The sequence below is a fragment of the Chrysochloris asiatica genome, unplaced genomic scaffold (genome assembly GCF_000296735.1).
Source record: "Chrysochloris asiatica unplaced genomic scaffold, ChrAsi1.0 scaffold00024, whole genome shotgun sequence".
NCBI lineage: Eukaryota > Metazoa > Chordata > Mammalia > Afrosoricida > Chrysochloridae > Chrysochloris > Chrysochloris asiatica.
In genome coordinates, this window is record NW_006408542.1 from 6823120 (window position 1) to 6848189 (window position 25070).

General features: G+C 36.6%; 1 protein-coding gene across 1 annotated transcript in view; it reads right to left on the reverse strand.

The window, feature by feature from the left end:
• The window catches only part of SOS1 (son of sevenless homolog 1 (Drosophila)), a 218970-nt gene that overhangs the window by 41653 nt on the left and 152247 nt on the right, over positions 1-25070 (reverse strand). The window contains exons 7-9 of the mRNA XM_006839458.1: positions 24534-24632; positions 5326-5453; positions 3869-4524 (exon numbers count right to left, since the gene is read on the reverse strand). Coding sequence (XP_006839521.1) covers positions 3869-4524; positions 5326-5453; positions 24534-24632 — 883 coding nt within the window. The remainder of the gene's footprint in view (positions 1-3868; positions 4525-5325; positions 5454-24533; positions 24633-25070) is intronic.

Genomic DNA, 25070 nt, shown 5'->3' on the forward strand with positions numbered 1-25070 from the left:
GATGCACTATATAACACAGTAAAAAGTATACTCTTATCAGGAGACAAAAAAACCTACTTTCCAGTCCTAGTTTTGCAATTAATGAGTTGTAACAAGTTTTTGACAAGTAAGAGGGGAATTTAAGATGTTTGCAGAGAAATTCCATTATCTTTTAACTGTATGAAGTTTTTGAAGCCCCCTCATGCACATAACCTTTGGGTTTTTGTATACAGAAAGAAGGCATGGTCATTTCTTCTAGCAGTAGAAATCTAAATAGCTCCATTTTATAAATTATTACTTACTGAACCACCTGAAGAATCAAATTGCTTGAAGAAGTCACAGTAAAGTATGAAGTAAGGTTAACCCAGTTTCTTCTGCTTTTACTGACAATGTCTAATACACCTATAATAATAATTTTTAAAATCTACGTACTGTCTTATATCACTATTCAATTTTCTCATATATTCAATGTCTTTTACTGTAAATCTATCTCTAAGCAATAAAAATGTGTTAAGGTAAATTTTAGTTTCTGTTTCAGTGCAAGCCATCATTTACACTGTATATTCTTTAATAAAAATATCTACCAACCAAGAATCCTGCTTTTCATTAGGGAAGTTGAAGAAAGGCAGGATAAGATCAGTTAGACAAATAGGTCTTCAGCCAAATGGTCATTTCATCTGTTAATAGTTATAATAAGGACTCGAAGTCCATTTGAGCTGTAGGGAAGCTTTATAACAAGTTTTATGTCTTACAAGTTCATAGGTGATTTATTAAAAACATATTCTATACAGTTTCCCAGCCATGTTATCTGAAGAAGCAATTACAATTAGTTTTAGCATTCCCAGATCAAAAAATAACTTGCTAAATCATAGCACATACCACATGAACCCTAAAATAACACTAACATAAAGTAAAATGATGTCTCTGCAATGCAATTCCCAGGAAGGAACATGGGGACACCGCTCTCACTGGTAGGGATGTGTGCTACCTCTTTCATAGCTTACTGAAAAACAAATGGTAATTACTAAGTTTTGCCTTCCCTCTTTTTAAAAAAGGGAATACAGTCTTCATTTCTTTTGGTACTAATGCAGGTTTTTCATAAAAGTGAAGTGGCATAAAGCAAACTTTCACAAAGTGGGGAATCCTTGTACTGCTAGTAGTAAATTCAATAACAGACATTACACTGTAGCTCAAGTAAGTAATAATACTAATTTCTGTTTATTGTAAATCACAACTAATGAAAACTGCTTGTAGATTCCAGGTGCATCAGTAATATATTTACAACGTGTCAAAAACATAGCCATCTCCTCTTAAAACTAACTAACATTGGCATTGTTTTTCCCCTAAGAAATAAATGAAATTCTTTTCAATTTAATTTTAATATACTTAACCAATGGCAAAAAGTTAAAGATTGATAGAGCAATTACCCATAGTGACAAAAAACAAAACCAATGTATCTGGTGCACATGGCTGAAGGAAGACTGCCAAAATGACCTACAAAGAAACTATCGGCTATGTTTGTTATAAAAATAAATTCTAAAGGTGGTATAGTTCTGTGGGAAAAAAATATTATCTGCAGTTCTGTTCAACTTATTATTAATAATCATAAATTTATCTGTTCTGTGAAATACTTTTTTCAATTAACAAACAAGATGAGTTCTAATGACACTATTAATTTTTTTGGGAATTTGAAAATGCCTTCTAACTAATGTACCACTAACATACGATAAATATTATGGAATTTTAAATATTTACCAAAACTTCTGTCTTATAGATAAAAATCTACAGACTAATTTTACAGTAAACAGTCCAAAAGCCAAAAAGGTTTTTACTTAAAAATCAGCATACTGTGGTGAAAAGAAGTAGCAAAAATTGTTTTGCAGCTACAAATTTAGGTTACTCTAAGAAAACATTATTATGGCTGTATTCTAGATCTCAAAGAGTATATACAGAGAGTCAATGAATTAAATGAATTGGACAGGTAGGCCACACTATTTACTAAAACTGTTCCTTTCAAAACCAGTTTTATATTTTTAAAGAAATCACCAAATAGTCTATTTCATATAAAACTGTAAGCCAACTTATTTTAATTTCCTGTACTTTTTATTTTTTATTTCTGATTTTCTAGAAAAAAAAAAATTAGTCAATTTGCAATCCCAGGCTAACTTTCTCTTCCAGCATGTCTAGACTACTACCTTTGTTTGTGTTTACAGAACTCAAAACTGCTTTTAAAATCAGCCTGTGTAATAACAGTTAGTTTACTATACAAAAGGCCAGGAAATAACCTACCAAATTAGAGGCTAAACTAAAAAATACACTAAATAAAATAACTGGCTTAATTATCCCAAAAGTATGTGGAGAAAATGATAAATTACATTTACCAAGTGCTTTGAGATCATTAATAAAAATGAAAGTATTATTTCAACTTACTTTTACGTCTTGTAAAGTAACTCTGGTAGTTTCTAGGCTGTATTAGATAAATCTGACTGTACAGTCAATAAATTCAACACATCAATGCTATTCATATTTCCCCAAATTATACTAATTAATGGTTATCTTTAAAAGCTTAATTCAACTGGTGCTAGAATGGATTGTAGAGAGAATTGAATCTACGTTTAGGAGTTTATAAATTGGGGGAGGTGAGGAATTCCTACAGCCTCTTTTAGAAATAAGAATATATTAAAGTAAATAGTATAAGATAGAAATTAACTTTCATATTCAACTACATAAGGATATAATTTATTAGAGTTGTACTCTATTTGTATCACTTATATGTTCCTTTTTTAAAGGAGCCCTGGTGGCACAGTGATTAAGCACTTGGCTGTTAACCACAGGTCAGCAGTTTGAACCCACCAGTGACTCCTCAGGTCAGTGACGTGGCAGTCTACTTCTGTAAAGAGGATACAGCCTTGGAAACCCTCTGAAGCAGCTCTATTCCATCCTACAGGGTCATTAGGAGTCGGAATTGGCTGGTCAGCCAGGGATTTGGTTTTTCTGGTATATGCCTTTGCAATTTAAATATTTAATAAATAGGTTTAATTTGTATTTACAAAAGGTTTTCACAAACAGGATTTCATTTATTCTTTCCAACAACATTCTGACATAGCTATATTATTTAGATTCTTTTAAAAGAAAAAATTAAGGCTTTGTCAACTTATCATGCGACTGTATTAAAAAAATAAAATTACTTAGTAAAATTAGTCAATGTATTTGTCTTTTCTCAATCATTATATTTTATTCTTCCTATATAGCCATCTTTGTAGTTAGTTTAGACATGTTTTTCTCTAACAATGACCCCAGTAAGATAATTGTATTCTTAAATAACATCAGTTGTAAAAAGACAAAAAAAGAGAAATTTTAAAAAAATTTAAATGGCTTCCAGAGCACTAAATTTAATAGGCTTGAGGAATGGGGGAAATTAAGAAAAAGCAATGCTGTGTTTGTCGAACCTACAAAATTCTGATGACTGGAATACATGTTAAATTTTTACTTATTTTAAAATGGAAGTAATGAAAAGAAAAAAAAGATTAAAGCAGTAAAAAGCTTCTTAAGTCCTACTGATGATGTAGGACTTGTTTCTGATACTTGTTTAGTCTTGTTTCTGCTGCTCTTAGAGCTGGGTAAATTGGATTGAGTGACCTCATTTTCTCACCGATAATTCTGATGTAAGGTTAAAAAAAAAAAACACTATGTAAATTTGATAGAGAAGTATACAGTTTCAACGAAATGTAAAGTGGTATTTTTATAAAAGGAAAATGAACTCAAAGAGCCTGCTAATGCAAAGATCTTTTGTTGTTAGCTTTCTATTTTAAGCACAATAACCTGTAGTGTACAGCACAGAAAAACGCAGACGGAAAACTAAAGTGACAGGCAACTTCAGATTTCTTACCTGCATACATATGGTATGTAAGCCTCTCTATAAGTTTAATGACAGTTCCTGCTTTGATAATTGGAATCCCAGCCTTGGGCTGCATGTTTTCTTCAAATATTATATTCTCTTCTGAATCAGGCTCTGCAAATCGATATACATCAGCACTAGGAAGCCTCATCTGCTCCTCCTTCTCTTCCTGTAGCATTGTTACATCAAGCATCCTTTCCAGTGTACTCCGGTACTGTAAAGATATCAATGCTGCCATCCAATTGTTTTTCTCTTCAGCTGACTTGGCAGAAAATATAACACTATTTTCATCTTTTAAAATTATTTCAAAAGCGTGCTTGTACTCATTGGTGTCATCTTTATCATTAATTTGTACCTTTCGCATAAAAAACTTTTCTTTAAGACGATATTCTGCATTGCTAGCACCAGGAAGTCTTGGTTGGCCATGATTTGATTTACAGCAAATCATTAAGCCATCAAAGAGAAATATGTGTCTCTCATGTTTGGCTCCTACACGTGTAAGAGTTCCTTCCATTATAAACTCATTGCAACACTGTCCAATGTCTTTTCCCTCCCAGCCATCAATATTCTTCTGAATCTCGTTCATTTTCTTGATTGCTAATTGTTTTCCCTTCATTTGTTGACTATAAAATCGACATGCAGATTCACTGGAATAAAGGAAAAAACATCATTAATGCACACAGGACAAGGAATCTAGAGATCATGGAAATAAAGCAAATTAACAAAAAAGAACAATTTAAGAAGTTGTATTGATAAATGTGTTCACTCATTCTCCAAACATTAATGTTACAGAATTATACAATTTAAGTAAATGTAAACCAACACAGTGGAGAAATTTTTTTAGTGCTCTGTAGGGAAAAATGACTGCTGATAAAATTCTACTCTAATTTCAGATACAGAATGATTATTTCTATCTTGGCTACAAATATTTAGAATGGCAAATAGCAAAAAGTACATCACATATAGGGGAAAAAGCTCTTTAAGACACCAAAACAAAATGATTTAACCGTGCTTGAATGAACTAAGACCCAGCACTGAAAAACATGCAGCACATTATTACAATTAGAAAGCTGGAAGCAATACTATCTGAATTCATGCTTCAAGTTATACAATTCCTAAAATTAGGGACACTACTAATTACTTTGACAGAACAATGACACTCATATAAATCTAATCAATACATTTTGCTCTCTCTCTCCTTTAGCTTACCAGTTGAGTCTCAGGAGGTCTTGTCTGGGAGTATGCAGGGAAAATGCACAAATATGAAAGGTTTTTCAAACAATAACAAATTCGCTTGGCTTTGATGTCACTTCCTCCTAAAGACCAAGCTTGTCACTAAAACTATTTTCTTCATTGTTTACTTGAAGAGAGAGCAGGGAACCCTGAATTTATAGTATAACATTCAGGATAAAAAGCAGGAGGATTAAGAGTAAAGTGAAAATATTCACCTCAGTCTTCGTTTTGCAAGACTTTTAGAACATATTTTTTCCATACCACTCTGAACATTAAGCAAAGCTGTTATTGCTTGTTTCAAACATTCCTTGTCTTCTTGATCTTCACTCTTTTCTTCTAACTGCTGCAAAGCCAAAATGACAAATCTGAACCAAAAGAACTAATTTGGACAAAATAATATTAATAAACCCATTTTTTAAAGGATAAAAATAACACTGACTCAACTGTTTCTACAACAGTATTTTTTAAGTGACATAAAAATCTTCTAATTCTTTAAGTATATTACTATGTATAGTAACATGCAACCAAATTTTCCCATATTAAAAAAAAAAAACAAAACAACCAAGAGTAGAAACTGATTTAAAAAAGGGGAGGGGTATATCTTGCACATTCCTGCCTGTGAAAGGGTATGTATACAAGTTCCTTAGTTGTATATTATTTAAAAGAAATGAGGGGCACAACTGTCTTTTTAACTATCATGGGATCTAGCACAGCACTAAATTCATTGCTTAGATTTTTTTTAAAGTTCAGAACTTGTTCTTAGGGGTCCGATCTCAACATTATCATTATAGTGCACTGGGATGATAAGAGAAAGAAATGTAGAAAAGGATTCAACAGTGGAAAGTAACCTGAAGACACAAAATCTATGATCGAATTCTGATTCTACTTCTACATGACCGTGACCTTGCAGCAAGTTACTTGACCTTTTCCCATCTGTGGCTTATAAAGTCTCCCCTACTTAAGTCATGGACTTATTAAGAATCAAAACACTTTGTAAATGGTAATGTATACTATGTTTGTTTTCTTTGTAGTATTACAAAATTAACAACACTGCATTAGAAAAGAATTTTGTCAGTAACCAAATGTTAAGAATCTGAGCACAGCTAGGAATATACACACTCATGAAACAGAAGCCCATTTTCCATTAGTGGCAAATATACTATTTTTGGTGTACTTGTAGGTAGTCTGTAATTAAGGGCTGAATCATCAAGAATCACTAATTATCAATAAAATAAGGTGGTTGTAACCTAAGGAATTATTTAACTGAAGTATGAGTGATAACAAATAATCATTCAGTGATCTTTTAAGAGGAAAAGTTAAAAAAGTAACATTTTCCATCCAACTATTAAAGAACACCAACTCTCAAAGGAAGGAGCTCTAGTAGCGTAGTGGTTACAAGCTGGGCTGCTAACCGCAAGGTCAGCAGTTCGAAACTACCAGCTGTTTCGCGGGAGAAAGATGAGGCTTTCTGCTCCCATAAAGATTTACAGCCTCGGGAACCCTGTACAGGGTCGCTATGGGTCGGAACCGACTCCATGGCATATAACAACAACAACTCTCAAAGGAAAAGACCTGAGAAATAAAACCATAAAATATGCAAAGTAACTTAACAAGTTTTGTTTTTTCAATAAGCTTCCTTATTCATTAGTGCTTCAGTACTTTAAGGATGTGATGTTCTTGAGGGATAGGCTATCCTTAAAGATCATCAACAACACAGTCTTTCTGCTTCCACTGAAAACTTAACTTCTGCATGTATAATAAGAATGTGCATTGGTGACCTGTGGAAAACAAATGTCTCAGTGTCCCAAACTACTTTCTATAAAAATAATTTATTTGAAATACTTTCATCTTCAAATATTCTAGAAGTAATGACTACTATATTGTAATGTCTATTCAGTGTTCAACTTTTGTTATCTAAATTTCTTATTTTCACTATAGTGAATATATATTGTTTTTATTAATATACTTTTGTCTCCACACATTCCACTAGTCAGAATGTTTTTAGAAGAATATTCAGTCTCAAGTAAAAGAAAAATCTACATTCATGACAATTACCAACATAACAAGAGTTAAAAAAAAAGAGCAACTCAAAGAATAAGATTTGAAAGCATTTATTAAAAAACAACAAAAATCCTCAAACACCTTTTACGAATACTGCTCTTCACTGTGACCTACTAGATCAAAGACTGTAACTGGCAGGTGGGTCATGCACAAAGACACTAGTTTTTATTGACTTTACTTGGGTAGTTTCTCAAAGTACCCACTATTTCTGTAGCTATGTACCTCTCTTATAGAGCACAATTTTGGGAGACATAAAATGCCACCAAGCTACCTTATCAAATTCAGGCTTCAAAGATAACGCAACACTGTAAGTATTAAGGCAAAAACTCTAAAGGGGTATGACATAAGCACCACTGAAAAGTACTACACTTCATTACTTTAGGTATTAGCCATGCAAAAGTTAAAGTCCAGAGATACTCAAATCAATAAGATCCATAAAATTGTTCTAGTCTTGAAGAGGTGACCACTACATAACAGGTAGCAGAAGCTTACTGACCTGCTGCTATTTTGCCCTTTGATATTTATAAATGATCAATTCAGGCAAACCTACCTAAAGACATTTCAAAACAAAACAATTTAACACATATAAAATGAACTATAAAATAACAGATACATTTACACATGCTTTTGCTTTTATAGTCTAAAATTGCATTCGTTTCTGAACCATTTATGTACTATTTAACTACAGTATTATGAATACAGAAAATACTAGCATCTCAAAAAATTTAATACGCGTAAAACCACAAACCAAAACTGTATTTCAAAATCCATAAATCTTTCCTAATTAAATAATTTCAAAATGTCATTTTCACCTTCATAGCATTAGGCAAGCATCAAAAGTAAATTTCAATGTAATAAATGACCTTTCCTAAAAGCATTTGTTTATGAAAATCCTTTCTTCTCTTTGCTTTTCTTACCTAACAGATGATCTAAACTGGGCACCGTGTAGAATAATTCAAGCTAACTACTAGTAAATGGGTGGTTTAACTGTTGCTAGCTGCTCCATGGGAGAAAGAAGAGGCTTTCTGCTCCCATAAAGATTTACAGCCTCGGAAATCCTGTACAGGGTCGCTATGGGTAGGAACCGACTCCACGGCACATAACAACAACAACAGAAATATAGAGTGCAATTAGTATGTAAATGAGAGTCCACAAAGAGGCATCCTCTTGTGACCAAAGTGATATTCAATACCATGCTTTCCATGGGTGCCTATTTAATAACATTGTGCAGTAGCAACACTATAATTTTACAAATAAAGCTTATTTAAATATTTTAAAAATTAACAAACCCTGAGATTCTATTGTCATATTTGTGATTATATTTAAACTTATCTGGGGAATCATAGTCTAAGTACAATGAAAATTCAAGTGTTGTTAAGTGCCATTGAGTCAGTTAAGATTCACAGTGACCCTGTATACAATTTTCGAGATGCAGCTGATGGGTTTCAGTGCTTATCCTAGCATGCCACACCAGGTCTCTTCCAGTGCTTAAGTTATCAAATGCCATGGAGTCCTGCCCCTGTATAGCAGGGGTGAGGAACCTTCAACTGCCCAGGCCTTATCCACCCCAGCCATATGTTTCTGTTGTTGTTAAGTGCCATCAAGTCGATTTCAACCCTGAATAGCATTTACGAAGAGCGGCTGGTGAGCTTGAACCACCCAACCATGTGGTTCAAACTGACTCTGCAGCCCAGCACATTAACCCACAGTGCCACACCAGAACTCCTCAGGTCGATAAGGCCAGAAAAATCATTTGTTCTGGTCCTGCCTAGGCAATCACAGTTCCAACCATCACATTGTTGCTGTTCAGTGCCTTTGAGTGGGTTCCAACTCATAGTGACCCCGTATCGGGTTTCCGAGGAGCAGCAGCTGGTGGGTGAATTAATTGTTTGATCAAATATAGCAAGCTAATTTTTAAGCTGATAATTTTGTGTGGCCCACGAATGATGTTATAAATTCTGGCAGAAAGGTGGAAATAACCAAAATGCCTATGAACAGATGAACAGATAAAACAACATGTGATGCATACATACAATGGAATACTATTCAGGTAGTAAGAGAAACGAAGTCTTAATATATGTTAAAACGTAGGTAGAGTTTGAAGATATTATGCCGAATGATATTAAAAAATCACAAAACGACAAAGATTGCATGATCTCGCTTATATAAGAAGATAATGAAAGGCAAATATACAGAGACCAAGGTTTATATTAGTGGTTACAAGGAATGGAAAGGAGGAAGAAAACAGGACTTAATGGTTATGAAAAAATCACATTGATTAATGGTGGGTTGCTCAGCCAAATACTATAACTGCTGTCAATAATGTATACCTCTAAAAAGTTGACTCAGCAAAACTTGTGTGATGTATTTACCACAACAGCAAACCAGAGTAGCTGCTGAGGCTGCTTATGTACAACCAAACACATTATGGGATTTAGTACTTTACACTGGAGGTACCATAGGAGAAAGATGAGGCTTTCTGCTCTGAGGAAGATTTAAAGCCTTGGAAACCCTACACAGGGTTGTTATGAGTTGGAATCGACTTGATGGCACTTGACAACAACTGGAAGTACAGGGTCATGTTTTCATGGGGCATTACAGGTCATTGGCTTAATAACATATTCAGTGCTTTATTCTACCTCATAGTTCAATGGTTTTATTCTACCTCATAGTTCAATGTGTAAGTACCTGGGGTCTTAAAAGCTTGCAAATAGTCATCTAAGGTACAACAATTGGTCTCTATTTTGCTGGAACAACAGAGGAAGGAGGGGAGTGAGGAATACAAGGAGGAGATTACCTCCTCTGCCATGAAACCAGAAGAACTGGATGGTGTCTGTCTATCATTACTGAACATACTGATTGAAGATTCCACAGAACAGTCCTGATCAAAAGGGGCAATGCAGAACAGAATTTCAAATTCTCATGGACTCTAGATTTCCTGGAGCCATAAAGGTTGGGTGAACTTTCAGAAATAACTGTCCTGAGGTCATCTTTACACTCTTGGGCAAGAATATCCTCTGAAGTCTTCTTAAAAGGAAACAACAGTTTAGTTTAACTAGTGAAAAAGGTCTGCCATGTTTAGAAGCAAAAGGAGGAGAGTGGTGGACTTTGCAATCCAGGAGCACAGGTCCCTGTAACCATCAAGGGAGAAGAGCAAAATTGCGGAACCCTACCCAGAGAAGGTGTGACGCCAGAGATGAAGGCAGAGTCGATGATGTGGAGAGATGGAGCGGCTGGGTACTCTAGACCTAGAGAGGGAGAGAGGCTGTGTGCTGACAACCGAGGGGCAGGCTTGTGGGGGGGTACCCTTTGGGTGTTTGATGATGCATGGAGGGGATTGTAATCAAGGCAATGAAATGTTCTCCCATGTAAACTATCACAAAATTCACGATAAAAACTTAAAAAAAAAAGAAAGGTCTGCAGTAAATATCATGCTCTTTTAAGAGCTACCTATACGGGATCAAATTGACAATAGCAACTTCAAAAGGTTAGGACAGAAGCATTAGGAGCCAATGAGTTTTTGTTAATCAGGGAAGAACAGCTCATAAAAAGGAGGGTGAGAAGAGTTTCACAATTTGAAGAATGTAATCAATGTCACTAAATTATACATGGAGAAACCTCCGTATTGTTGTATGTTTTGCTGTGTATATTCTTAACAACAAAAAAATAAATTTTATTAAAAACATTAAAAAATGGAGGATGGCAAGACTTTGTCTCACATTATTTAGACATGTTATCAGGAGGGTAGACATGTTCCAATCCCTGGAAGAGGACGTCATGCTTGTTAAAATTGAGGGTCAGTGAAAGAAAGAGGAAAGGAAGGCCCTCAAAAATAGTAATGATTATAAGGATGGCACAGGGCAAGGCAACATTTCATTCTGTTACACCTAGGGTCACTAGAGTCAGAACTGACTTAACAGCACCTAACAAAAATTTCCTTTTATCTCAACTTAGAATAATTGTTTTCGCTTTGAGGCCAAGTTTATTCTTACAATGAACTCTTTTAAGAAAGAAAATACTCTTTTAAGAGTTCATTGTAAAAAATAAAAGAGTGTTTTCAAGAGGAAAAGAGTATTAAGTGATTTTCATTTTAAATATGAAAAAAAATTGGATAGCTCAAAATTTATTTGATAAAGAAGTCATTATTCAATATAGGCAAAGATGTTTCTAAATATTTTGTTTTTTTCAGATTGAAATAATAATTAGTGTTTAAAAAAGTTTTTCAAACTCCCTCTAATTTGACTAATTTGTATAATGCTTTTTTAGGGGACTATTTTAAGTCCTGATGTGGTGCTGCAGATTAATGTGCTGGACTGCAATATCAATTTGAACCATAAGGTTGGCAGTTGAAGTTCACAAGCTGCTCCTTAGAAACCCTAAGAGGGTTGCTATGAAGTGGAACCGACTCAACAGCACTTAATAACAGCAAATTTTAAACCCAAGCACGGCTTCCACATGAGGAAAAAGACAAAAAGATGATTTCAGAGTAAGAAAATTTTTTTAAAAGTAAATCCAAACAATTTAAAACATGTCCAATAATTAAATCCAAATTAAAAATCTTGTTAAGTGCCATCAAGTCAGTTCTGACTCACAGAGACCCTGTATAGGGTTTTCCAGAAGTGACTGATGGGGTTTGAACCAATGACCTTTTTGTTAAGTGTCCAGTGCCTACCCTTAGGCACCACACCAATGTCTGACTATTCCTCCTTTTGAATTTATGAAAATACACTTTGTGAACTTCTGCAGCTGCTCTCTAAATTACTTTGTTGTTGTTAGGTGCTATCAAGTCGGTATGGACTCACAGTGACCTTAAGCACAGCAGAACTGAACACTGCCCAATCCTGGGCCAACATCACTATGTTGCCACGCTTGAGTCCATCGATGCTGCCACTTGGCCAATCCATCTCGTCGGGGGTCTTCCTCTTTTTCTCTGACCCTCTACCTTACCAAACATGGTATCCTTCTCCAGTGACTGGTCCCTCCTGACAATATGTCCCAAGTATGAGAGACAAAGTTTGGCCATCTTGGCCTCCAAGGAGCACTCTGGCTGCACTTCTTCCTAAATGGATCTATTGGTTCTTTTGGCAGCCTATTGCACTTTCAATATTCTCCTCCAACACCATAACTGGTTTGAACCTCTGGAAGTTTTCTGTAAATGTATGCTTGCAGCCATTTCTGTATTACCTTTAGTAAAACTTTACTCTCATGGGCGGTCAAAGAGATTGTCCAATGATTTCTGCATTCTGTGGGGTCACCTCTCTTTGGAATGGGCACAATTCGTATCTCTTTCCAATCAGTCAGCCAAATAGTTGTCTTCAAAACTTCTTGGCAGAGATGAGTGAGTGCCTCCTGTGCCACCTCACTTTCTTGAATGATTTCAATTTATTCCATCAATTCCTGGTGCTTTGTTCTTTGCCAATACCTTCAATGTACCTTGGACCTCCTCCTTCAGTATCATTGGCTCTGGATCATATGCTACATCTTGAAATGGTCCAATATTAACCATTTTTTTATGGTACAGTGATTCTGTGTATTCCTTCCATCTTCTCTTGATGCTTTCTGCATCATTCAATAATTTGCCCAGAGAATCTTTCAACAATGAAAGTCGAGGCTTTAATTTTTTTCTTCAGTTCCCCCAGCTTGAGAAATGCTGAGCATGTTCTTCCTTTTCGGTTTTCTGACTCCAGCTCTTTGCACATCTTGTTGTAGTATTAAGGCTTTATCTTCTCCAGCTGATCTTTTGAAATTTTCTGTTCAGCTCTTGGACCTCCTCGTTTCTTCCATTTGATTTAGCATCTCTGCACTGAAGAGCAAGTTTCAGAGTCTCTTCTGACATTCATTTTGACCTTTTCCTTCTTTCTTGTCTTCTCAATGACTTTTTGCTTTCTTCATGTATGATGTTCTTGATGTCATCCCACAACTCTTCTTGTCTTTGGTTTTTCGTGTTTAATGTATCAAATCTGTTCTTCAGATGATCCTTAAATTCAGGTGGGAAATATTCAAGGTCATATTTTGGCTCCTGTGGACTTGTTTTTATTTTCTTCAGCTTCAGTTTGAAATTACATAGAACTAATTGATGGTCTGTTCCACAATCTGCCCCTGGCCTTTTTTTTTATGATATGGAGCTTTTCCGTCATCTCTTTCTGCAGATATAGTCAATTTGATTTCTGTGTATTCCATCTGGTGACGTCCAGGTGTATAGTCATCTCTTATGCTGTCTAAAGAAGGTATCGGAAATGAACAAATTTTGCAGAATTCTATCATATGTTCTCCAGCATCATTTCTATCACCAGGGCCATATTTTCCAACTACTGATCCTTCCTCTTTGCTCCCAACCTTTGCATTCTAATCACCAGTAATGATCAATACATCTTGATTGCATGTTTGATCAATTTCAGACTGAAGAAGTTGGTAGAATTCTTCTATTTCATCCTTACTGGCTTTAGTGGTTGGTGCGTAAATTTGAATAATGGTATTTACTGGGTTTCCCTGTAGGCGCATGGATATTATCCTATGACAGACAGAGCCATACCTCATGACTGATCTGGATATGTTCTTTTTGACAACGAATGCAACACCATTCCTCTTCAATTTGTCATTTCTGGCATAGTAAACCATGTGGTCATCAAATTCAAAATGGCCAATATCAGTCTATTTCACCTTACTAATGACTTAAGCGATTACTTGGACAGTCAATTGCTTGGACAGTCTGAAATGCAGCCCTCCACTCTTCCCACCTTTTGTTTTAGACATCATAAAACCTAAAGAACAACTAAAAAAACGATATACTTCCAGTAATGGTGGTAAAGTGAACAATTCTTGCAAACAAACCCTTCTGCTGAATAACAATGATACAAATCTGGTTAAGATATTAAAAATGACTGTGAACACTGATAAGCACTGAAAAGGGGACATTAAGAGGGAAGGGAAAATTATCTGCAGGCTAGAAGGTAGACACATGTTAACATGGGTAATGGGGTAGGCAGCAAGAGGGAGGTTGACTGAGGAAAGATGAATGTATCAGAAGATGCAAGGAGGACTGTAAGAGTTAAAGTGAACAGAGGTAAATATTGTTAACTGATGATACATGGAGGTGATTGTAATCATTTTAATGAAACCAAGCATAAGATTTGTTCAGTGTAAAACTGATGATCTGCTTTGTAAATCTTCATTCAACTCACAAGAAAAAGTTTAAGAATAGTAGGCAGAAGTCCAGTGGAACAATTATCCTACAAAATCTATAACTAGAAAGCATAAAGTTGTGGCTTTGGGACTTGTTTAAGAGCTTCCTCCAATAATATCTACAGTGGGGGAAAATCAGTGAGCAATCTAGAAGCAATCTGGGAGCAAAGGAACTGCAAACAGGTTGAGACTCAGGATCAGAAAATAAACTCTACTCAAATCCCTGACTAGCTCAAAACTACACTCAGGGTGACTGGTTAAAAAGGAGCCAGTGAGGAAGTGGGGAAAAGATAGGAATAAAGACATGGGCTACGTTCGACCATGTTCCAAAGACTCCTGTTGACCTTGAGATTAGTGAGAAGAGGAAGGGCTGGTTGGTTTGAAGTTTGGGGAGACCTGGGAACTCCTGAGCCCATGGACACTGACCTAGCCACTGGGGGCTAGAGCTGAGAATGAACCATCCAGCTGATATGAAGGGGGAGGCACACAAGAATGCCCAAGATTGTAGATAGTATCCATTTGACTTAATTTGGATGACCTAATCAAAACTTGACTAGAGGAAGATAAAGAAGTTTGACACAGGAAACAAGTGTAAATTGCTATAATTTGATGAACTCGACGTATACTTATGGATGTAGTAGCTCAAATACCAACCAAGAGGGAAGGAATCTTCACATCAAGGATCAAGCCTATCCCCTCAGTACACAGGATAGATAGGAACAGTCAACTTAGACATTGGCTACCTAAAGTGGGGGGGGTGGAGGAGGTGTGGAGGGCTGGCCTATAAAGACACAAAGTGACTGGCTTACAAATTCTCAAGACGGAGTTTAGTTTCCGAGTGTGTGCGAGAAGACAGAATCCCCACTGAATAGTTTCATCTTTTCTTGATGGGTCTGGTGAAAGAAGATGGGATAGGATTCTTGTGATTATTATTGGTATCATAACTAACTGTGATTGTCACAATTGTAAATGTAGATGTTGTATAACAAAAAGGGGGGAGTAGTTAATCTTACATTCCAGGAACAGAGGACCCTCAAGAGAGAAGAGCATGAATGGAATGTGGGATCCTAATCAGAGAAGCAGCAACATCAGAGATGGAGGCCGAGATGATGGCATGGAGAGATAGTGCAGCTGAGGACTCAAGACTCATTGAAAGAGAAAGGCTGTGTACTGGTAGGCAGGAGGCAGGCTGGTAGAATTTGCCCTTTGGTAGTTTTAATGATTATATATCTCTGTGTGTTTTTGTGTACATCAGAAAAAAAAAAAAAAGGGGGTGGGGGTGGGAGGGTAGAGGCAAATGCTGTTACTGATGGTACATCATGGAAGGGACTGTAATCATTGCATTGAAACAAAATACAATTGCTTGAGTGCAAATCCGATGTTCTCCCATGTAAATCACTCAATTTACAATAAAAGGATTTTTTTGTAAACATGGGGAAAAACTTATGAAAATCAGTTAATTTTTAAATTCTTCATTTCATTTTTACTCATTGTCCAAATGGAATCCCTGACATTTTATTTTCTTGGCTAATATGGACTAGGCAGTGTTTCGATCTGCTGTGCATAAGGTTGCTATGGGTCGGTACCGACACACTGGCACCTAACAACAACAGTGTTCTTTAATTTATCATTTGTCTTCATTCTGCAGCACTGGTACGTTTGATTTGACTGTCATTCCTTTAAAATGTTCAAAGTTCTTACGATAAAGTAGGTTTTAATATTGGGGGGTAAAAAAGCAGTCAGTGAGCAAGGAAGAATCTAAATCTAAACCTTGAAAGGTAAAGCTGTAATGGGTGAGGTATGTGATTTTGGTTTTGTTTTCTTTTCATTCATTTGGGTGAAGATTTACAGATGAAGTCATCCCTCATCTCACATCCTCCCTGTGTTTCTCCTTGACTATCTTTACTTGCCTTCTGAACTTTGCTTGTTTACTTCCCAACATCATACAGTTTCAGGCAGCAGAAAGCTGAAGTCTTTACTGGGCTACTGTGTCAGAAGAAACAACAGAGTAGTTGGAAATGAAAGAGCAATCTCCTGGTGCAAGAGAATCACAGAGAGAAGAGTGTCCTGAAATCTCAATATAATCTCAGTCCAGACACTTGGCTGACTGCTAAATCAGATATGTGCAGGCAAAACCACACAGAACCCAGCTGAAAAATAAGCAGATGGAAATCCTAAAAAAGTGAACAAAGACTCAGCTGCTGCACTACCCAGAGAAGATAAAGTTCTTTACAGTTCAAGTCCACGAAAGTTCAGTGTTCCTAGAGTAAAAGCTAATACTCCTCAGAACAAAGGAGAAATCAAAAGTGATAATGTATTGTCTATAGACGGTTACTGATAAGAGTTCTAGAAGTGCAGTGGATCAGTGCTTGGCTACCAACCAATAGGTTGATAATGGGCAGTTCAAACCCACCAGCAGTTCCATGTAAGAAAGATGTGGCAATTTGCTTCCATAATGATTTATAGCCTGACTCCTGGTGAGGAACTACAGGATCAGCAATGGACTGCACACCATAAGGTCAGCGGTTCAAGCCCACCAGGTGCTCTTCAGAAACCCTACACAGGGCTCACCTTGGTTCAGAACCGACTCTACGGCATTTAACAACACCCAGTCTATGGGGGTAGATGTACTCTGTCCTACTGGGTCATTATGAATTGGAAATGTCTCCATGGCAGTGGAGATTTGGTTTTATAATGTCACTGGCAGTGGTGGCTATGTGTCACCAAGTTGGTTCCGACTCATAGCAATCCTGTATAGCGCTTCTGAGGCTGCATATTTTTTGGGAAAAAAAATCAGTTATTAGATACTCATTCCAAGAAGGTCCAGATGTTCGATTTAGTGAAGACTTCAAAGTGGCTTTATAATTATGTTCAAAGAGTTATAGCTGAATGGCTAGAAAAGGAATCTATGAAAACTATATAACAAAGTGCAAATGGAAATCCTACAGGAGGTAAGTATGATAATTAAAATAAAAAATTTACTAGACGGGCACCAAAATAATTTCTGATTAGCTGTGGTTGGCTGTCACCTACGACTCCTGGCAACCCCATGTAATATAGAGTAGAACTGTCCCACAGGAGTTTTTGAGCTGTAATCTGTATGGAAATAATTTGCCAGGACTTGCTTCCATAAAGCTTCTGGGGAGAATCCTAGGCAAATTACCAGTCTGAATACCAAAGACAGAAAAGATTTACAAAAAATGAATAGTCTCAGAGACCTGTGTGACAAAATATAGTAGTCTAACAGACATTTACTGACTGTGCAAATTATGGATTAACATCGCAAAGAATAGGAGCTTCAGAACACTTTGCTCATGAGGAACTTGTATATACGCCAAGAAGTAGTCATCCAAATAGAACAAGGAATATTTTTAAATCAGGAAAGGTGTGCATCTCAGGGTTGTATCCTTTCACCATTCTTATAAAATGCTGAAGAAATAATCCAAGAAACTGGATAATATGAAGAATACGGCATCCGTTTCGAAGGATGGCTCATTAACAATCCTCTTGAAAGCAAAGAAGACTTGAAGCACTTACTGATGACAATCCAAGACTAAGCCTTCAGTATGGATTACAACTCAATGTGAAGAAAACAAATGTCCTTACACTGGACCAATAAACACGACAACAGGAAAAAAACACACAAGTTATTGAGGATTTCATTTTACTTGGATCCACAATTAATGCCCATGAAGCAGAACAAGAAATCAAAGGATGTATTGCATTGGGCAAATCGGCTACAAAAGATCTCTTTCAAGTATTTAAACCCAAAGATGTCATTTTGAGGACTAAGATTTCCCTCAGCCACACCAGGATGTTTATAAAGTTTATAATCACCTCATATACATCTGAAAGTTGGACAATGAGTAAGGAAGACAGGAGAAAAACTAATGCATTTAAACTATGGTGGTGGCCAAAGATAATGAAAACACCATGGACTTTCAGAAAAACAAACAAATCTGTATTGGAAGAAGTATAGCCAGAATGCTCCTTACAAGTGAGAATGGTAAAACTTTTCCTCACGTACTTTTAGACATGCTATCCGAAGGGACCAGTCACAGGAAAAGGACATCATGCTTGATAAAGCAGAGGGTCAGCAAAAAAAGAGGAAGACCCTCAATAAGCTGGATTGACACAGTGGCAGCAACAATGGGCTCGTACATAATAAAAATGGTGAGGATGGCACAGGGCCAGGCAGCTGCTTGTTACCAAGCAGCTTCTCTGCTAGTTTGTCTGCAGTAGCCTGCATATTGCTATGATGGTGGAAGTTATATTACTAGTATTTCAAATACCAGAAAGGTCACCTTTGGTAGACAGGTTTCAGTGTAGATTTCAGACATACTAGGAAGAAAAGCCTGGTGATCTACTTGCAAAAACTGACCAATTAAATCCTTATGCCTAGAGTTCACTGTGTAGAGCGTAGGGTCTTAAAAGTTTCCAAGTACCTACCCAAGGTGCAACAATTGGTCTCTATTCACCTGCAGCAACAGAGGATGAAAGAGTCAGGAACAGGAGAAAGAAATGGAATGTGTGGCTAATTACCTCCATCAATAATTTCTTCCTTTGCCATGAGATCAAACCTGGGTGGTACACTATTATTAACTAAATGTTCTAATCAAAGATTCTGCAGAAGAGAACTTCAAACTCACCATTCTCACTTCTAAGGAACATTCTGTAAGTACTTCTTCCAAGACAATTTGTTCGTTCTAATATCATCTTTAAACCTTACACCAAAAATATCCCCTGAAGTCTTCTTAAAACCAAACAAGCCAGAATTGCGGCCATCACGTCAATTCCTACTCATAGCAGCCCTATATAGTTTAGCTAAATTACTAAAGACTGTCTACCTTGAGCACGGTGCTATTTTAAGAACTATCTTTACAGAACCAAATTAATAATAGCAACTTGGAAAATTAGACAGGAAACATAGTAAGCAGTGAGTTTATATTAATGGAGGAGGAACAATTTGAAAAAGGAAGGTGTGAATGACTTCAAAACTTGAAGAATGTAATCAATGTTACTGAATTGTACATGTAGAAATTGTTGGATGATATTCTGTGTATATTCTCAACATCAGCAAGAAAAATACTTAAAAAGGAAAAACAAAAAAACAAAAAAAAAACCCCTTCTGAATCACAAGAGAACGTTGTCTGAAATAGGGCTAGACGATGAGGCTCCCACCAACACTGGGCTTGAGCGTACCGGCGACTGAAGACGGCACAGGACTGAGGACTATTTAATTCTGTTGTGCTTGAGGTCATCAAGAGTCAGATCTGACTTGATGGTAACTAACAACAAGAAAAACCTTTTATTTTCTTTTTGCCATTCATTTTTAATAAGCATTTACTGAACACCTAAGTGTCAGACACAAGGCTAGACATGAGAATTCAAAGATGCATAAGGCTCAGGTCCCGCCCTCACAGAGGAAGCACCAAGCTTAATGACAAGACAGACAAAAAACAACAACAACAACAACAGAACAGGATCTATAAAGAGGTATGAAGAGTATGAGGGGGCACACAGTAAGAGGACAGACTAACTTAGCCTCGGGAACTGAGGGAAACTTTAGAGAAGTAACATTTGAACAAACTGTTTGACGAGTAGGAAGTTTCCAGATAAAAGGGAAGGCAGAGGTGAAAGAAGAGGAACTCCAGGTAAAAGTAAAAAAAGAAAAGTAAATGCAAATAAATGGAACCCTAAACAGATATCCATGGTGATACATAATTCTTTATGGCTAAAGCATAAGGTAGGAATCCTGGTGGCACAGTGGTTAAGAGCTCAGAGCCTTGAACTCATCAGCTGTACCATGGGAGAAAAATATGGCAGACTGCCTCTGTTAAGGATTTATAGCCTCAAAAATCCTATGGGGGCAGTTCTACTGGCTTACAGGGTCACTAAAGGGTCGCTATGAATTGGGCTTGGCTTGATGGCAACTGGTAAAGCATAAGGCTGATGCTGGAGAATTTTAGACTGTGCTTCAGTTGAAAGGGATCCAACTGGTAAAGCATAAAGCTGATGCTGGAGAATTTTAGACTGTGCTTCAGTTGAAAGGGATCCAAGTGTACTTTTCAATAGGTGAGTTCAAGGAGGTACAGAGGTCACACAGGAGGATGCTTCTCAGGAAGTAGTCCAGACAAAAGATGAGGAAGATAAGGGCAATAAATAGAATGGAGGAAACAGAATGGATTCCAGAGACATGTCCACAGTAAAATCATGATGATCTGTTAGTAAGGGAGACACAAGAACCAAGGAAGGTGCTAAGGTTTATGATGAGGGGACCAGAACTGGTCAGATGATGAACAAAAATGAAATAAAGGAAAAGGTACAGATTTAGACAGTGAGAGAGGAAGAGCAAAAAGTGAGGAAGAGAAGGAGTAAAATGGTAAAGTTTAAGGTATTTGCAGGACACTGTGGTAGAGAGACAACAAGAAAACTCTCAATGCAATACTGAATATTCATATTCTTTCCTATATCTTAAGTATTTTTATATTGATCATGGAAACAACCCACAGAGATAAGCACTTCAGTGCAGTAACTTACCACATGTTATACAGCTAGTAGGCTATGTAGCTAAAACTGGACAAGAAACAAACAGGCTCCTACCTTGTCTGGTGAGCTTTCAAAAATCATTCCATACCACAGATAAATTATAGCTAGTTTTCAATCATCATTTGTATCTTAGGGTTTTGCTGCCTGCCTCCCATTGTCCCAATTTTATGCAACCATTGCTGAGTCCAGAAATTCCTACTCCAGACTGGTACCTGGTGCAATAGCAATATGCATAAAACCCAAAAAATTTGGGACCAATAAGAATCATGTAGATGAAAATATCTTAGACCCTTATAAATTGGGAAATCTTTCAGTCCATTTAAAAAGAAGGTATCGCCTATAAATGTTCCCAAAAGTACATAAATTTATTACATTTTTAAAGGATTCCATGGTGTAGTTAAGGAGCTCTGGTAGCATAGTGGTTATGAATCGGGCTGCGAGCCACAAGGTCAGCAGTTCGAAACTACCAGCTGTTCCGCGCAAGAAAGATGAGGTTTTCTGCTCCTGTAAAAATTTACAACCTCGGAAACCCTGTGTAGGGTCGTTATGAGTCGGACCCGACTCCATGGCACATAACCACCACCACCACCATGGTGTAGTTAGTTTAGGAAACCTTGGAAAACAATTAGATTGCTTTATTGCACCATTTTGCAAAGGCTTTAATAGAAAATTTCTAAGACAATGATTCCAAACCCAAAACCAAACACTGCCATCAAGTAGATTCCAACTCATAGAGACCCTATATATGGTTCCAGAGACTAAAATTTACTGGAACAGATAGCCTCATCTTTTTCAGATGGAGCAGCTGGTGCGTTTGAACCAATGATCTTGTGGTTAGCAGCTCAAAATGTCTAACCCACAGTGCCACCAAGGCTATGATTAAAGAAGCAATAGTCCCCAAATATATTTAACCACTAAACACCCACTCCCCCATTCCATTCCTTTTTATTTAGAGTATGCCATGTGACTATCATCCCACAGAATATAGTATGAAACTCCTGCTTAATGAAGTATTTAATCAAGCAAGATACCAGCAAATATAAATTAAAGATAAGTACAAATAGTATATTAATATTTTTAATACTCAGGGAATTAAAATACAGTAATAAGAGTCTGCAGGATGAATTTATCAGCTTCCTGCCCAATAAATACACTGCTAATCTTGCAATATGACTTAGACAGAAAATATAAACCAGGGGTGATGCACATGTCAAAACTCCAGTAGAAATCTTTAAATTGCTGAACAATTTTCTATGACAAAATTCTATGACAAGGGACAATTAAAAATAAAATTTTTTTAATGATCTGTACTTGGAATACAATTAATTTCTTTTATATTACATCAAGATGTTGGTAACATGTGCATAACCCCTGGTTCATATTTTCTGTCTAAGTCATATTGCAAGATTAGCAGTATATTGGGTTTTATAGGGTTCTGGTGGTTCAAGCTCACCAGCCGCTCCTCAGAAACCCTATACAGGGTCGTTGTAGGTCGGAACCGACTCGATGGCACTCGATGGAACAATAACAAATGTTCACAAAGCATCTTTTTCATATTTATAAATTAGTAACTGCTTTGAAGTTTCACTTGGTCTTTGAAGTGTTCAGAATTTCATTAAAGGATCAGATAAAAATCCAATTTTTGGACATATATGCCATTATACAGAAGGGTTCTATATAACAAAGCTGTTTGCAAATCTCCCACTATACCTAGGATTTTTCATCATGAATTCCTTGTTAAGAATGATTTGAAACACCAAATGCTTCCTTTTACTTATCCTCTTTAAATAATCATTGCGTATGATCAAAGACCTTCACTGGTGTGCTTTTCGGGGTTTGGAACAGAGAGATAAGACTGAGAGTCCTGAAGTTCTATATATGAGGAAATGTTACCTTATAGTTTCCATAGTCTCTCCCCAATTCTAACAGTCCTACTTGAAAAACATACCTAAAATCCAAATTATTATTAACACAAAAAGATCTAGGAAAATGGAAGAAAAAGGTAGGCATCAGAGTTCCTCTGGTTTCCTAAACTCAAAGGCATTCTATTCTTTCACTGATTCATTAGAGAGGGCCTATTAATCTGCTCTACAAATTATAAATTGGATTCCTAGTAATACATTCTCCATAAGAAATTTATGGTATTTTAACAGAATTTTTCTTTAACAAAATATTTCATTAAAAGTTAAAAATTACTAGCAGTATTAAAGCACATGTCTTATTTTATCTTTATGAGGTTAATTCATTAACAGTAAATAGAATGTCATTATCTCAGCCATTATTTAAAAATCATGAAAAAAATAATTTGATGTTTTTATAGTGGTGGTGGTGGTTATGTGCCGTGGAGTAAGTTCCAACTCACAGCGACCCTGTACAGAGTTTCTGAGGCTGCAAATCTTCATGGGAGCAGAAAGCCTCATCTTTTCTCCTGCGGAACAGCTGGTAGTTTCGAACTGCTGACCGTGAGGTTCACAGCCTGATGCGTAACCACATTACCAGAGTTCCTTATAGTAAGAAATATTATTTAAAATCCAAAGGAGAATTCATTAGATATGAAAAAACAAATCATTTTGTGCTACACTATTGAATTTATGGGGACCTAGAGCTCTGGTAGCGTAGTGGTTACGAATCGGGCTGCGAACCTTAAGGTCAGTGGTTCGAAACTACCAGCCGCTCCGCGGGAGAAAGATGAGGCTTTCTACTCCCGTAAGGATTTACACCCTCGGAAACCCTGTACAGGGTCGCTATGGGTCAGCACCGACTCGAAGGCACTTAACAACAACAACAAGTGTAAACAGTGTAAGGAGCTCTGGTAGCGTAGTGGTTACGAATCAGGCTATGAACCTCAAGGTCAGCAGTTCGAAACTACCAGCTGTTCCACAGGATAAAGATGAGGCTTTCTGATCCTGTAAAGATGTACAGCCTCGGAAACCCTATATAGGGTCGCTATGAGTCAGAACTGACTCCACAGCATACAACAACAACAGTGTTAACAATCTAAGATAAGCACTGGACTGTTAACTACAAGGTCAGTGGTTCAAACCTACCAGCCCCTTCTAGGAAACTATACAGTTGGAACTGACTCGACAACACTTAACACATCAGTAACACTGACAACAGAATTTCTGCAGACAAAAATTTAAAAAAAAAAACCTTTCCATAAATTGGGTGTTCAGAACTGTGATCAAATGGAAATATTTTTTACTGGGATTATACATGATTCATCATTTCTAAAGTAATGATAAGCAGTTTCCTGGAGGTAGTTGTACCCTGAGCTACGAGAATCAAGTGAACTACCCTTCCCCATCACTGGGTCACTTTTCTGAGCTCTTTAATCTGAAGTCCCTAAATGGAGACTTGCACACATAAACCCAAAGGTGTTTTAAAAAATCAGTCATTTAAATAAAAGATAAAGTCACAAACCAAAGATGCTTGACAATTGCTTTAAAATTCATTATTACAACTGGAGAAAACACACCAGTCTTTTAAAGATTTATTTATATTTGCTTCATAACTGGCAAAAGACAAAATGGACACACACTGATGTGCATGGGAATTGACATAATAATTTACAAATGAACCTATAACGTCATCACACTTGAATGTTCTATACATAGAGAAGTTATCTTACCTTCAAAAGTTCAAAGTAATGTAGACAGTGGTAAACAGGGGCTAGAAGTAGCCTGGGTAAAACATACTGAACAGCTTCTTTGAAACCTTCGCCAATTGACTAGAAAATAAAGTGGTTTAATTTTTTTTCTTCAAGTTTTTAAGTTTTTCAGACATTATATATTTTAGTTTAAAATACACTGTACCTGAGACTACCAAACATTTTGAAACTACACAAACAAAAGTAGACAAAATAGATGATTGGGACATACTAAGAATTAAAAACTTAGGCGCATCAAAAGACTTCACCAGAAGGGTAAAACGGGAACTCACAGAATGGGAAAAATTGTTTGCAATGACACATCAGACAAGGGACTCATTTCTAAAATATACAGAGAACTACAACACCTCTACAAGTAAAAGACAAATAACCAATTAAAAAATGGGCACAGGACATGAACGACCACTTCACCAAGGAGGAGATCCAGGCAGCCAACAAACATATGAAGAAATGTTCATGATCACTAGCCATTAGAGAGATGCAAATCAAAACAACAAT